Source organism: Scomber scombrus, chromosome 4 (assembly GCF_963691925.1).
Source record: "Scomber scombrus chromosome 4, fScoSco1.1, whole genome shotgun sequence".
Taxonomy (NCBI): domain Eukaryota; kingdom Metazoa; phylum Chordata; class Actinopteri; order Scombriformes; family Scombridae; genus Scomber; species Scomber scombrus.
The window spans coordinates 33,928,894-33,944,272 of record NC_084973.1 but is presented as its reverse complement, the minus strand read 5'-3'; the positions used below and the strand labels follow the sequence as shown (position 1 = coordinate 33,944,272).

Sequence of the window (15,379 nt, the reverse complement as noted above, 5' to 3'; positions counted from 1 at the left end):
TTTGTTGTGATTTGGCGCTTTACAAATAAAGATTAGATTGATTGATTGTGTGAATGTGTGTGTGTGTGTGTGTGTGTGTGTGTGTGTGTGTGTGTGTGTGTGTGTGTGTGTGTGTGTGTGTGTGTACCTGTACAGAGTAGAAACCCGTCTCCATAGTGCTGGTCCTGGGTCAGCCAGGTGAGGATGGGGCTGGCGTACTGGATCCTTCCCTTTAACACAAAAACAATCCAGCTGAGCCTCGCTACTGCACATGCTCAGTACTTACAAGTTACAAACACATATTATTGTATGTTGTTACCATGGAAACAAGAGAACCAATAGGAGATAGCAGCACCTTGAGCAGCACAGTCAGCAGGACGTACGCTGTCGTCTCCACCGTCAGACCGCTGGATTGGTCGGGTTTCAGCCAATCAGCTGTCACGCTGGTCTCCTGCCAGTACCTGAGCACAGCAGGGTGTCCTACACACACACACACACACACACACACACACACACACAGACACACACACACAGACACACACACACACACAGCAGATCATGATCACTTTACATTACAAAGACTTACTGTAAAAACAGGTGTATAAGTCGCAGTGTATTTTGGGTTAGGGTTGGGGTCATTCTGTGGAAAACATGTTTAAATTCACTGTAAGTTCAGTGGTAACGTCTCTGTTGTTCCGTATTATCTCCACTTGTTACTGACTGTCTTCACTGTGGTCCATGGTAGATCTAATGTTCTCTACTGACTGATACCTTCAATAATACCTTTGATGCTTTGGAAGCTCTTTGCTGGCAGAAATCCTCCGAGGACAGCCGAGCTTTATTTAGGGTTAATCAGAGTCACTTTAATTAAAGCTACTCTTACCTTTCTTGCATTTCACGCAGCACTTTGAAAAAACGTGAACAGCAACAACCCCTCCTCCCTCCTATGTCCCCCCCCCCGCACTCCCTTCCCCTCCGCCAACGCGCACTATATATATATATAGTTTTCTATACTTTTTCCCCGTGAGAGTGGCTGGAGGTGGAAGCCGTGGATCCACAACAGACTCTCTCCCGGGTGTGGGTGCGCGATTACGTAATGCAGAAGGGGGAAACAGGCAGGTCGCTCAGCCAATCATAACAGTCGGACTGAATGATATGATTGGTCAGAGTTTTCACAGAATATTATGAGAATGGAATAATGATGAGTTTCTATGCCTGGTTGATCTCTCTAACATTTTAGAGCCATTACCTTATTAAAAACATTTTAACCTAAACAACAAAATGGCAGGTGACTATTTAACACATCTCACACTATAAGAGGATGTGAACATTATGCAATCACGTTATTTACATTTTTAAACATTTCAGTTTGTTTTCAAGGGTGAATTGTAGAGATCAGAGGTTCTACACACACACACACACACACACACACACACACACACACACATACACACACACACACACACACACACCTTTCTGCCGGGCCAGGTTCTCCAGGCTCGTGAGCAGCTGACTCGCCATCACATCGTTGGGGTCATGAAGCGTCATCGCGTACGCCGCCACCGCTCGCACATACACACTCTTCACTGTCAGGGCATGCTGGGAAATGTAGTCTGCTGCCAAACTCATGCTGTCATCATGTGACTGAGGAAGAGGAGGAGGAGGAAGGTCAGAGAGGAGGAAGAGGTGGATGAAGTAGGATGAGGGAAGATGAAGGAGGAAGAGGAGGATGAGTGAAGATGAAGGATGTAGAGGAGGGTGAAGGAGGAAGAGGAGGAAGAAGAGGAGGGTGAAGGAGGAAGAGGAGGAAAATGATGAAGGAGGAAGAGGAGGAAGAAGAGGAGGGTGAAAGAGGAAGAGGAGGATGAAAGAGGAACAGGAAGATGAAGGAGGAAGTGGAGGAGGAGGAAGAGGAAGGTCAGATAGGAGGAGGAAGAGGAGCATGAAGGAGGAAGTGGAGGAGGAGGAAGAGGAAGGTCAGAAAGGAGGAGGAAGAGGAGGATGAAGGAGGAAGGAGGAGGATGAAGGAGGAGGGAGAGGAGGAGGAAGAGGAGGAGGGAGAAGAGGAGGAGGATGAAGGAGGAAGAGGATGAAGGAGGAAGAGGAGGAGGATGAAGAGGAGGAGGATGAAGGAGGTAGAGGAGGATGAAGGAAGAAGAGGAGGATGAAGGAGGAAGAGGAGGATGTCTCACTCGGAGCTGCAGGATCGGGTCTTTGATGCTCGTGGCTCTCTTTAAGGCGATCAGCACGAAGGACGTCAGATACACCGATTGGTCGACGGCGTCGGTCCCCTCAGCCTGCAGCCAATAAGAACACAGCATGTCAGACTTTCCTCTGATCTGATTGGTTCCCTGAGAGGAGGGCGGGGCTCACCAGGATCTTGTTGGGTCTGAAGGAGGATTTCTCACTGAAGGATCCGTCAGGTTTCTGAGCGCTGCTGATCAACCAGGACACGGACTCAGAGAGATCCTGATGGTCCACAACCAGAACCTGGTCCACTAGAGACAGGGTCTTCACTGCCAGAGCTGTCAGCCTGGGGGGTGGGGGGGGGGGGCAGAGAGAGAGAGAGAGAGAGAGAGGGGGGGGGGGGGGGTGATGTGATTGGTCAGAGTTTTCACAGAATATTATGAGAATGAAATAATGATGAGTTTCTATGACTGGTGGATCAAATTGACCCGTCTGTTTTGACTGTCCCTCCCTCCCTCCTACCTTTCTTCCTTCCTTCCTTCCTCCTTTCCTTCCTTCCTTCCTTCTTCCCTCCCTCCTTCCCTCCCTCCTTTCCTTCCCTCCTTCCTTCCTTCCTTCCTTCTTTCCTCCGTACTTCCTTCCTTTCCTTCCTTCTTTCTTTTCCTTCCTCCCTTCCTTCTTTCCTTTCCTTTCCTTCCTCCCTTCCTTCCTTCCTCCCTCCTTTCCTTCCTCCTTTCCTTCCTTCTTCCTCCCTTCCTTCCTTGACTCGAGGACAACAGCAGGGTTAAGACACACTTGATGAATTGTGAACTCGTCTTTTAATTGACTCCTGTGTCTGTGTGTGTGTGTGTGTGTGTGTGTGTGTGTGTGTGTGTGTCTGTGTGTGTGTGTGTGTGTGTGTGTGTTCTGTGTGTGTGTGTGTGTGTTCTGACCAGGTGCTGGCTTCTCTCTTCATCCACATGCTGTAGCTGGAGTCTCCACCTCTGAACGAGCTGATACTGACCACACCTGCACACACACACACACACACACACACACACACACACAAACACACAAACACACAAACACACACACACAAACACACACACACACACACAAAGGTTTATTTAAGTCACTTTTTTATATTGACTTACATTCATTTTTTAACCTAACCGTATCCACTGAGCCAAAAAATCAGCTTTTCCCCAATTTGGACATCAACTGTGTAAAGTCATACCTACACACACACACACACACACACGCCCGTCTGTCCTCACCCTCTCTGATCTTCTGTTTCAGATCTCGTGAGTTCTTCTGGATGTCGGTACCGAGGACTCCCCAGCTCCCCGTGGTCTCCAGGTATCGGTACACCTGCACCAGGGGGAGGAGCCCGCCAAGCTCCGCCTCCGCCGAGCCTGCCGGTAGGTTGACCAGCTGCCGGAGGCCTTCGGGGCTGTGCATCACAGACAGGACTTCACCCAGAACCTCACCTGATGACCAGAACACACATCACATGACTGATAGGCAGCAGCTGTTTGCTACATTTGCTCAGGTGCCTTTCTTTATTTTTGAGGTACTTGCCCTTCATCTAAAAGCCTATATTAACTTATTATAGTTAATATAGGCCCCCTCTCTTATTAACTTAACTTACTGATATCAGTTTTTATCACATTTACTCATAAGATACGTTATAGAGTTATTTTTGTGCCACATTAGCAGGCGGGGAGTCCCGGTCCTCTGAAATGAGGCCAACGAGGAAGTAACTTAATACTGCATTCTATCAAAAGGCCACCAGGGGGCGACCGTTTTGGTGTCAAAAGGACTTCCGTCTCTATTCAAGTCAATGGAGAATTCACCAACTTCTCACTTGATTTCTAACCTCAGTAAACGTTTTCAAAATGTGTTTATGGTCTCAATCGCTAGTTTAAAGCCTTCTTCAATGCAGTATGATGTTCATTTGGGACATTTTGGCCTCCCTGATTTTATATGTGACGATAAAGCAGGGTATGCATTAGGGCGTGGCTACGTGGTGATTGACAGGTTGATTGGTTCACAGGTTCAGGAGGGCGCCTCATGCTCCTCCTGATGCCCATATAAGTAGAATCCATGTTTTTATTTTTCCCAGAATGCACCTGAAATTTTCAAGATGGCGCTGCTCAGATCCGAAACTATTGGCCTCCGAGCAGCAGTCCACAAACCAATGGGTGACGTCACGGATGTTACGTCCATTTTGATTGAGACCATAAACACATTTTGAAAACGTTTACTGAGGTTAGAAATCAAGTGAGAAGTTGGTGAATTCTCCATTGACTTGTATAGAGACGGAAGTCCTTTTGACACCAAAACGGTCGCCCCCTGGTGGCCTTTTGATAGAATGCAGTTTTAAATTACTTATGCGTTGGCATCATTTCAGAGGACCGGACCTCCCCACCTGAACACTATGATTTTTAACAAATTTTACATAATTTATAAATGGTTGTTTTTAGGATCTGTCAGTAATCTCAATATTGACAAAATACTTTAAAATCTAAAAGTAGAAAACCTGAATGAGTCACATTGATTAGCAGCTCATCTTACCGTTGATAGTCAGGAATCTGTCTACAGATGTTTTGGGAACGATGTTGGGCGGCGGTTTGTTCTTCAGCTCCACTGATCTCTTCTCTGACCCTAAAACAGCAAAAACACAGCGAACAGAAACACTTCAGCAAACACGGACAGCATCAAACACACAGCTGAACGTCCTGGTGCAAACGTACCGTAGAGTCCCTGCGGGTCGAGTCTCCCTCCAGAATAATCCTCCTGCCTCACTCCTTCAGGCTGCAGACAACCAACACACACGGTAAAGATCTCAGGTTACATTCAGTAAGCAGTTCAGCATAGGGATGCACCGATCCGATATTGGTATCGGTATCAGTCCCGATATTGAAGAAAAAAGGGAGGAAAAAGGAAGGAAAGGAGGGAGGAAGGAAAGAAGGACAGAGGAAAGAAGGAAGGGATGTAGGTAGGTGGGAGGAAAGAAAGAGAGAAGGAGGGAGGGAGGAAAGAAGGAAGGGAGGAAGGAAAGGAAGGAAGGAAGGAGGGAAGGAAAGAAGGAGGGAGGAAGGAAGGGAGGAGGGAGGAAAGAGAGAGAAAAGGAGGGAGGGAGGAAGGAAGGACAGAAGGAAGAACGGGGGATGGAGGAAGGAAAGGAGGAAGGGAGGAAAGAGAGAGAGAAGGAGGGAGGGAGGAAGGAAGGAAGGGAGGAAAGAAGGAACAGTCAAAACAGACGGGATCAATTTGACCCGGGAGGACGACAGGAAGCTTAAACTAGCTCCAGACATCTACATGAGACTCAGACACTGAGCTCATTTCATCTCCTCTATCCATCCTCTAGCTTACCACCACACGGAGCTTCTTCTCCAGCACATCTTTACGTCCATTTCGTGTCCTCAGGGTGAAGGTGAGGGTGTGCTCTCCGTGCTCCAGGCCCATCAGGGTGAAGCTCACCTTCCGCACGTCTCCTGGATGCAGGGAGCTCCAGTCACAGGTGGTGGAGTGAAGCCCCCCCCCTCCAGCTGCCGGCTGGGACTGAAGCAGACAGATCTCTGGACCGACCGTCAGCGTCACGCAGTACTGAGGAGGCGACAGAAACATAAAACAGCAAAGGTAAGACAATAGAATATACAGGTGCTGGTGCTATTCTACTGTTCTGCCATTGAAAGCATAATGGTACCAGGCGGGGAGTTCTGGTCCTCTGAAATGAGGCCAACGCGGAAGTAACTTAAAACTGCATTCTATCAAAAGGCCACCAGGGGGCGACCGTTTTGGTGTCAAAAGGACTTCCGTCTCTATACAAGTCAATGGAGAATTCACCAACTTCTCACTTGATTTCTAACCTCAGTAAACGTTTTCAAAATGTGTTTATGGTCTCAATCGCTAGTTTAAAGCCTTCTTCAATGCAGTATGATGTTCATTTGGGACATTTTGGCCTCCCTGATTTTATATGTGACGATAAAGCAGGGTATGCATTAGGGCGTGGCTACGTGGTGATTGACAGGTTGATTGGTTCACAGGTTCAGGAGGGCGCCTCATGCTCCTCCTGATGCCCATATAAGTAGAATCCCTGTTTTTATTTTTCCCAGCATGCACCTGAAATTTTCAAGATGGCGCTGCTCAGATCCGAAACTATTGGCCTCCGAGCAGCAGTCCACAAACCAATGGGTGACGTCACGGATGTTACGTCCATTTCTTATATACAGTCTATGACTGGTGTACTGCATCACAGTCTGGCATGCTGGGTAATAAAAACTGCCCAAGAAATCATCAGCTGTTCTCTCCCCTCCCTTGATGACATCACCAGTTGGCGCTATCTCAGCAGAGCCTCAGCCATCGTCACAGACTGTTCCACCTTCTGCCCTCTGGGAGGCGATACAGATCCCTCAAAACCTGGACTACCAGATTCAATAAAAGCTTTTTTCCTACAGCAATATGCAGCCTGATCGGACTCAGTCTCTGCCCCTGGCAGAGACTGATGGGAAGGGTTCAGTGTTTGGTACCTTGGTGACGTCGGTCAGCCGGTTGTACACTGAGCCTCTGAGCTCCAGCTGCTCTCCTCGGACCACCTGATAGGGCAGCGGGACGTCTACACTGAGCGGCAGGGTGACCGGCACCTTCACTGGCTCTGAGACACACATACCTGGAGGAGAGCACAGTTCACACAGCTGCAGTTGAGAAGGTGAACAGTCATCAGGAACACAGAGATATAAGGAGAGGTGCTACGATAACCAGTAGAAGTGAGAGTGAAGGAGAAGAAGAGGGACGGATCTCACCGGTCTTGAACATGCCGATGGCTTTGATCTCCCAGGTGGTGAGAGAGTCAGGTAGAGTCCTGCTGACCGACTGCTGACCGGGACTGAAAACACAGTAACTCAGTTACAGTAACTATAGTAACTCTGCTTTCATTGATTCTTCATCTATTTGACCTCCATTAAAACCTGTGTATGGGAAGACTGGTTGTTAATTGAGCAGCGGAGAAGGGTTAGGTTTAGATAAGCATATGCTTCATCCTACTCCTTTTCGGACATGTTGGGTTCACATTATTATTGTTGTTTTGACTGTTCTCATTGGTTTTGTTTGTTTGTTTGTTTCTTAGATTACTTTTTTTGTGTTACTCAAACATGTTCGAAATAAATCAAATCAGAGACAAACAGAAGCTGTGTGTGTGTGTGTGTGTGTGTGTGTGTGTGTGTGTGTGTGTGTGTGTGTGTGTGTGTGTGTGTGTGTGTGTTTGTCTCACCTAGCGCGCTGAACCTCCCACAGCCAGCTCTCTGGGAAGTAGCTCCGTACCAGAGAAGGAGCCTGATCGAAGTCAGCTCCCATGTCTGCACACACACACACACACACACACACACACACACACACACGCACACACACACACGCACACACACACACACACACACACACACACACACACACACACACACACACACACACACATATAAAGTTGTTCTATTGTTGTATTGGAGCTTTAATAACTTCTTCCCCCTCTGACTGCAGTAGAATATAGTGAATATAAGTCCTGTGTGTGTTCTGAGTCTCTGTTCTGACCGTGTCGTCCCAGGATCAGGTTCTGGTCCAGGTCCAGGTGCCGCTGGATGAACTCGCAGCACTCTCTGAACACTTGCTGGCAGGGCGGATGTTTCTTGAACACCTGCTTGGAAAACTGATGGCAGGTGACGCTCTTTGGGATGTATTTCATCCCATGCTCACAGCACGTCTTACGGGGGCCGTAACTCTTTGCTGCAGAATATAAACACCTGTTATCTACTGTTATACACCTGTTATCTATTGTTATACACCTGTTATCTACTGTTATCTACTGTTATACACCTGTTATCTACTGTTATACACCTGTTATCTATTGTTATACACCTGTTATCTACTGTTATACACCTGTTATCTATTGTTATCTACTGTTATACACCTGTTATCTACTGTTATACACCTGTTATCTATTGTTATACACCTGTTATCTACTGTTATACACCTGTTATCTATTGTTATCTACTGTTATACACCTGTTATCTATTGTTATACACCTGTTATCTACTGTTATACACCTGTTATCTATTGTTATACACCTGTTATCTACTGTTATACACCTGTTATCTATTGTTATCTACTGTTATACACCTGTTATCTATTGTTATACACCTGTTATCTACTGTTATACACCTGTTATCTATTGTTATCTACTGTTATACACCTGTTATCTATTGTTATACACCTGTTATCTACTGTTATACACCTGTTATCTACTGTTATACACCTGTTATCTACTGTTATACACCTGTTATCTACTGTTATCTACTGTTATACACCTGTTATCTACTGTTATCTACTGTTATACACCTGTTTATACTGTTATACACCTGTTATCTACTGTTATACACCTGTTATCTACTGTTTTCTTCAGGTTGAGTCTCACCTTTTTTCATCTTCTCCTCGTCAGTCAGAGCTCGTTTTGGACGCACTGCTGCTGTACACGCCTCATCTACACACACACACACACACACACACACACACACACACACACACACACACACACACACACACACACACACACACACACACACACACACACACACACACACATTTACGACCACCTCCATTACACAGTTCATTAGAGTCAGCCGTCCATTAAAACAGAAAAATAAGATGAGATATCTGAAGAAGAGGGATAATAAGGGAAGTAAACTGATTGATTGACATACTGCTGGCTGATGGGTGGGCGTTGGCATTGGTGGAGAAGGTGAGGCCGGCCAATCGGAAGACATCTGCGCTGTCTTTGCCGCCGCCTCCTCCGCAGCCCTGGTCGCTCTGCTCGATGTGACGCAGCACCTGCAGGCCACCGTACCCCCCCGTTACTGAGCAGGTTACAGATTAACCAACGACTTATCCAACTTTGTGCAATGGTGTGATGCTCACCATCTCATTTTGAATTTCAAAAAAACTAAAGAGATGGTCTTAGACCCGAGATCAGTAGGGGACTATGGTCCTGTTGTCATACATGACTCACCCATTGAGCAGGTGTAGTGTATTTCGTATTTATCTCCTTATATGTTCATGTGATACACTCTCTGTGCATCAGCCTTGTGATGCAGTGGGTTTTTCCTATGCTTGGAAGGATGTATATGATAACTCCTTTTAAGGGTTCATGTGTCTGCTTTCTGCACTTAGATGGTCATGTTTACATCTGAAGTCTGCCTTAATGTGGGTATTAAAGCCCCGACACACACAGGAGAGGTTTGGGATTTTCCTGGCCTCAGCGTAACATCATGCATCTTAGGGTTCTCGCTGCATGAGCTGAGGTCTTCAATTTGACTGGGAAATTCTGGACTGTACTGCAGACAGTTCTCTGTGATGCTCAATTTCAATAAAAAGCATTGAAAGCATCAGCAGTGTGTTCTGAAGATTCTTCACTCTCAACTCAATGATCAAGACACATCACAGGTCAGCTCATACAAGTATCTGGGAGTCACTTAGATGACACTTTTAGTTGGAATGTCCATGTTGAAAGTCTGTGTTCCCGTTTACATCAAAGACTGAGAGTGTATGGTTTGGACAAAAGTTTACAAATGTTTTTATTTTACCAGGCAGTACTAGAGAGCTTAGATATGGGATATCAGCCTGGTATTACAACCTTACTGCAAAACTGAAAACTAAACTCACTCGTCTGGTGCACACGGTCATGAAGGTGATAGGAAGAAGTAACTATCAGACCTTGCAGTCTATATACAGTTGCAAGAAAAAGTATGTGAACCCTTTGGGATTACTTGGATTTCTGCATAAATTGGGCATAAAATGTGTTTTAATCTTCATCTAAGTCAAAACAATAGACAAACACAGTCTGCTTAAACTAATACTGCACAGAAAATTATATGTTTTAATTTTTTATTGAACACAACATAAAATACATAAATATTCACAGTGCAGGGTGGAAAAAGTATGTGAACCTTTGGATTTAATAACTGGTTGACCCTCCTTTGGCAGCAATAACCTCAACCAAACGTTTCCTGTAGTTGCAGATCAGACCTGCACAACGGTCAGGAGGAATTTTGGACCATTCCTCTTTACAAAACTGTTTCAGTTCAGCAATATTCTTGGGATGTCTGGTGTGAATTGCTCTCTTGAGGACATGCCACAGCATCTCAATCGGGTTGAGGTAAGGACTCTGACTGGGCCATTCTGTTGTTGATTTACTTTTATGCTTTGGGTCGTTGTCCTGTTGCATCACCCATCCTCTGTTTAGCTTTTCCTGCAAAATGTTTTGATACAATTGGGAATTCATTTTTCCGTCGATGACAGCAATCCATCCAGGCCCTGAGGCAGCAAAGCAGCCCCAAACCATGATGCCCCCTCCACCATATTTCACAGTTGGGATGAGGTTTTGATGTTGGTGTGCTGTGCCTTTTTTTCTCCACACATAGCGTTGTGTGTTCCTTCCAAACAACTCAATTTTGGATTCATCTGTCCACAGAATATTTTGCCAGTAGTTCTGTGGAACATCCAGTTGCTCTTTTGCAAACTTCAAACGTGCAGCAATGTTTTTCTTTGACAGCAGAGGCTTCCTCCGTGGTGTCCTCCCATGAACTCCATTCTTGTTTAATGTTTTCCTTATTGTAGATTCGTCAACAAAAATGTTAGCATGTGCCAGAGATCTTTGTAAGTCTTTAGCTGAAACTCTAGGATTCTTTTTCACCTCATTGAGCATTCTGCGCTGTGCTCTTGCGGTCATATTTACAGGACGACCACGCCTAGGGAGAGTAGCAACAGTGCTGAACTTTCTCCATTTGTAGGCTTTTAGAGATACTTTTGTAACCCTTTCCAGCTTCATGTAAGTCAACAATTCTTGTTCGTAGGTCTTCTGAGAGCTCTTTAGTGCGAGGCATGGTTCACATCAGGCAATGCTTCTTGAGAACAGCTAACTCAAAACTAGTGTGTGTTTTTATAGGGCAGGGCAGCTTTAACCAACACCTGCAATCTCATCACATTGATTGGACTCAAGGTTGGCTGACTCCTGGCTCCAATTACCTCTTGGAGAAGTCATTAGCCGAGGGGTTCACATACTTTTTCCACCCTGCACTGTGAATGTTTACATGTTGTGTTCAATAAAAAAATTAAAACATATAATTTTTTGTGCAGTATTAGTTTAAGAAGACTGTGTTTGTCTATTGTTGTGACTTAGATGAAGATCAGAACACATTTTATGCCAAATTTATGCAGAACTCCAAGTAATCCCAAAGGGTTCACATACTTTTTCTTGCAACTGTATAAACAAACTGTTCTTAGGCAAGCCCAGAGGATAGTGACTGCGCCATCCCATAATATGAGCTCCTACCCTCGGCCAGATATAGATATAGAGACACTAACTGCAAACTCAACCGTTTTAAGAATTCATTTGTTCCAACCTCCATCAAACTCCTAAAAAATGCTGCTTAAGGCTGAAGATAATAATTTTATAGTGCTTTTATTATGGTGATCTTTTAGCATGTGTTTTTCCCATTGGTGAATTGTGTGTGTTGTGTGTAATATTAATTAATATGTAATAGTTGTTGGGATGTTAAGGCTGGTGATGTTTTGTTTGTTGTCATTGTGGCGTTGTGTAGCGGGACAATAAAGTATATTGTATTGTATTAAAGCTAAAATGGACTCCTATTGTGTGTGTGTGTGTGTGTGTGTGTTACCTTGGTAACAGGGTCTTGGTAGTTAGGCCGCATGGTGTAAAGGGTGGAGTCTACGGCAGACAGCGCCACCAGGCCCTCCTGATTGGCCGTAATGTCCAGCCGGAGGTTCTGCTTTGGTCTGTAGTCCCGTGCAGGGAACGACACCTCAGTCTGCTCACACAAACATACAAACACACATACACACAAAGACACAAAGACACAAACACACAAATACACAAACACACAAACACACATACACACAAAGACACAAAGACGACTTTCACATCAATCTGCACATTCAGATGTCAGAAACTTAGCTTCATAACCATAAAAAGTAAATCCTAGCTAACTATGAATATCAATATTTTATGAAAACCTGTCAGGTAGTTTTGAAGTTGTCACATGAGCTTGTGTAACTTCCTGTACCTGAAGTCCGCTGACACATTTGTCTCTGACGTCCAGCCAGATGGAGTCGGCCACCAGCTCGGACGTCCCCTCCCCGTACAGGATGTAGTAGACCAGCACCCTGATGGACGGGACCATGGCGCTCGTCACCTGGAAGCGCAGCATCTGTTTGTTGTCAGCGGTGGAGACGAACTTTATACTGCCAAAATCCACCACCTTCCCTTTAGAGAGAACCTGAGGTAACACACACACACACACACACGCAGAGGAGGAGGGATGATGTCACAGGTAACCATGGAAACAGGAGCAACACCTTTGACATACATTAGCAGTTTTCTCACCAGGAAGCTGAAGGTTGTGACAGATATGTAGGTCGGCGTGGCTGAGTACACCTTGATGCTGGCGTAGTGTCCCACCTGCAGGCCTCGGCCGGGCATCGGGGGGTCGATGTACAGGTAGCGCTGGTTCGGAGAGTTATAGGCCAACGCCTCCAGCGTCAGACTGGCCTGACTGGCTGCTGGGAGTCTGCTGTCATCTGTCTCAAACTGAGTCAAAAACAGACCAGTAAACAACAGCAGGTAAACAACAGCGGCCAACCCCACCCAACCCTAACCCCAACCCTAACCCCAACCCCAATCCCAACCCCAACCCCCCCCAACCCTAACCCCAACCCTAACCCCAACACCAACACCAACCATAACCCCAACCCCAACCCCAACCCCAACCCTAACCCCAACCCCAAACCCCAACACCAACACCAACACCAACCATAACCCCAACCCCAACCCCAACCCTAACCCCAACCCCAACCCCAACCCCAATCCCAACCCCAACCCCAACCCTAACCCCAACCCCAACCCCAACCCCAATCCCAACCCCAACCCTAACCCCAACCCCAACCCCCCCCAACCCTAACCCTCCACCACCTTCAGCACAGCTTTGACTGCCTCACTCGGCGTGTTGCAGATGAAGACAGCGAGGCCGTCTGATTGGCTGTAGGCGCTGTCAGGACAGGGCATGTTCTCGCTGTCTCTCCCCCGCCTGAACAGCTGTCGCTCCACCAGACGAACCTGGATTCTGTTCACCGGTTTGTCCAGATGATCCTTCACCAACACCTGGAGAGAGAGAATATACAGACTGAAGCACATCATTTCTTACTATTAAAAAGATTTGTCAATCAGCCAGTAACTGCTCAGAATGACCATTATTGCCTGTTTCACTACTTGGACTATTTTGTTTATTCTATTTTATTGTTTCTTCTTTATAACCCATTTTTGATGTCCATCTTCAGTTTTACTCACTTTATTCTACAGTGACTTTATTCTATTCTCACCTTTATGTATTTATTTTAAAATTTTAATCTCATTGCAGATTCTTGAGAGTTATGAAAGCGTTTCCTGAGTTCCTGTTTTTAAATGATTTCCTATGTTTGATTGTTTGTTTGTTTGTTTGTTCTGACTATTTAACCTTCGTGTCGTCCTCCCGGGTCAAATTGACCCCGTCTGTTTTGACTGTTCCTTCTTTCCTTCCTCCCTCCCTCTTTCTTCCTTCCGTCTGTCCTTCCTCCCTCCCTCTTTCTGTCCTTCTTTCCTTCCTCCATCCCCCTTTCTTCCTTCCTTCTGTCCTTCCTTCCTTCCTCCCTCCCTCCCTCCCTCCTTCTTTACGCCCCTCCTTCCTTCCTTCCTTCCTACCTTCCCTCCCTCCTTTCCTTCCTTCTTCCTCCCTTGCATCTGTCCTTCCTCCCTCCTTTTCTTCCTTTCCTTTCCTTCCTTCTTCCTGCTTTCCATCCATCCTTCCTTCATTCCTTCACTCGAGGACAACAGGAAGGTTAAAGCACTATGTGTTGCATTGTGATGTATGAAAAGGGCTTTAAGTGCTACAAATAAAGTTTGATTGATTGATGAACGGCAAAATATGAGAAACTACATTTTGCTAAATCAGTCTTGTATCTTTCTGTCTCAGAGCGTCTCACCTGGATGTTATAGGGAAGTCCAGGTTTGATGAAAGGAGGCGTGGACACCAGGCTCAGACTGTATGGGGATTTCACAAACTTCACTCCTGCAAACTCCGCCTCCTGGCTGATCCCACCTTAAAGTCAGAGGGGGGGGGGGTTTAAAAGCTTGTTCCACTATCCATTGTGTCCAGCAGAGGAGTGGAAGTATAAAGTAGAATCACATGGAAACACTGTAGTAAATGTACCTGTATCCTCCTGCAGCAGAATAGCGATATACAGATACTTCCCCACCAGGCTGTTGAGGTCTTGGGGTCCGGTGTGTTTGGACAGAACCGCCTCCATGTTGAGAGTCACGTCCACCTCACCTGCCGAAGACAACTGAAGGAAACACACAAACATAACAATAGATTTAAATATATATGAGTACTGTCAGTGAGACATCTTAACATATAATAATAACAATAATGATGATAATAATAATAATAATAATAGGCAAATAAGCAAACGGTTGCTACGGCGATTTGAGACTCTGCTTGGAAAAAATTCTCAAAATGCCCCAGAAATTGGCTTCTGACAAGGTCCCGAACAATTGCAAACTGTGAGAAAACCGTAACTCCTGTCCAAAAACCAAAAACACCGTGAGAGACACAGAAGAAGAAGAAGAAGAAGAAGAAGAAGAAGAAGAAGAAGAAGAAGAAGAAGAAGAAGAAGAAGAAGAAGAAGAAGAAAGGTCCGGTGACTCACTCTGTCTCTGGTTACAGAGTTCGGGATGATGAACGGAGCGTCCTTCTTGCCAACGTAGCCGTAGCGCAGAAACACCTCGCCGTTAGCTACCGGAGCTCCATGGAAATACCTGACACAGGTAACAGGTGAGTTATGTATCAGACACAGGTACCAGGTGAGTTATGTATCAGACACAGGTAACAGGTGAGTTATGTATCAGACACAGGTAACAGGTGGGTTATGTATCAGACACAGGTACCAGGTGAGTTATATATCAGACACAGGTAACAGGTGAGTTATGCATCAGACACAGGTAACAGGTGAGTTATGCATCAGACACAGGTAACAGGTGAGTTATGTATCAGACACAGGTAACAGGTGAGTTATGCATCAGACACAGGTAACAGGTGAGTTATGTATCAGACACAGGTAACAGGTGAGTTATGCA

The 15,379-nt window shown here is 45.7% G+C and overlaps 2 protein-coding genes across 2 annotated transcripts in view; one reads left to right on the top strand and one right to left on the bottom strand.

Annotated features, from left to right (window-relative positions):
* Positions 1-15,379, top strand: part of LOC133979436 (uncharacterized) — a 1,726,912-nt gene that overhangs the window by 161,094 nt on the left and 1,550,439 nt on the right. The gene's annotated exons all lie outside the window — the stretch shown is intronic.
* c5 (complement component 5) overlaps positions 7-15,379 on the bottom strand; it is a 20,643-nt gene continuing 5,270 nt past the window's right edge. Inside the window, 23 exon segments of the mRNA XM_062416941.1 lie at positions 7-209; positions 335-459; positions 1,452-1,623; positions 2,172-2,276; positions 2,353-2,512; positions 3,099-3,174; positions 3,423-3,635; positions 4,723-4,812; positions 4,902-4,962; positions 5,524-5,757; positions 6,681-6,820; positions 6,954-7,036; positions 7,421-7,505; positions 7,732-7,923; positions 8,612-8,677; positions 8,898-9,024; positions 11,871-12,020; positions 12,276-12,488; positions 12,596-12,799; positions 13,181-13,369; positions 14,227-14,342; positions 14,454-14,586; positions 14,953-15,061. Of these exon segments, the coding sequence (XP_062272925.1) occupies positions 33-209; positions 335-459; positions 1,452-1,623; positions 2,172-2,276; positions 2,353-2,512; positions 3,099-3,174; positions 3,423-3,635; positions 4,723-4,812; positions 4,902-4,962; positions 5,524-5,757; positions 6,681-6,820; positions 6,954-7,036; positions 7,421-7,505; positions 7,732-7,923; positions 8,612-8,677; positions 8,898-9,024; positions 11,871-12,020; positions 12,276-12,488; positions 12,596-12,799; positions 13,181-13,369; positions 14,227-14,342; positions 14,454-14,586; positions 14,953-15,061 (3,220 nt within the window). The 3' untranslated portion in view covers positions 7-32.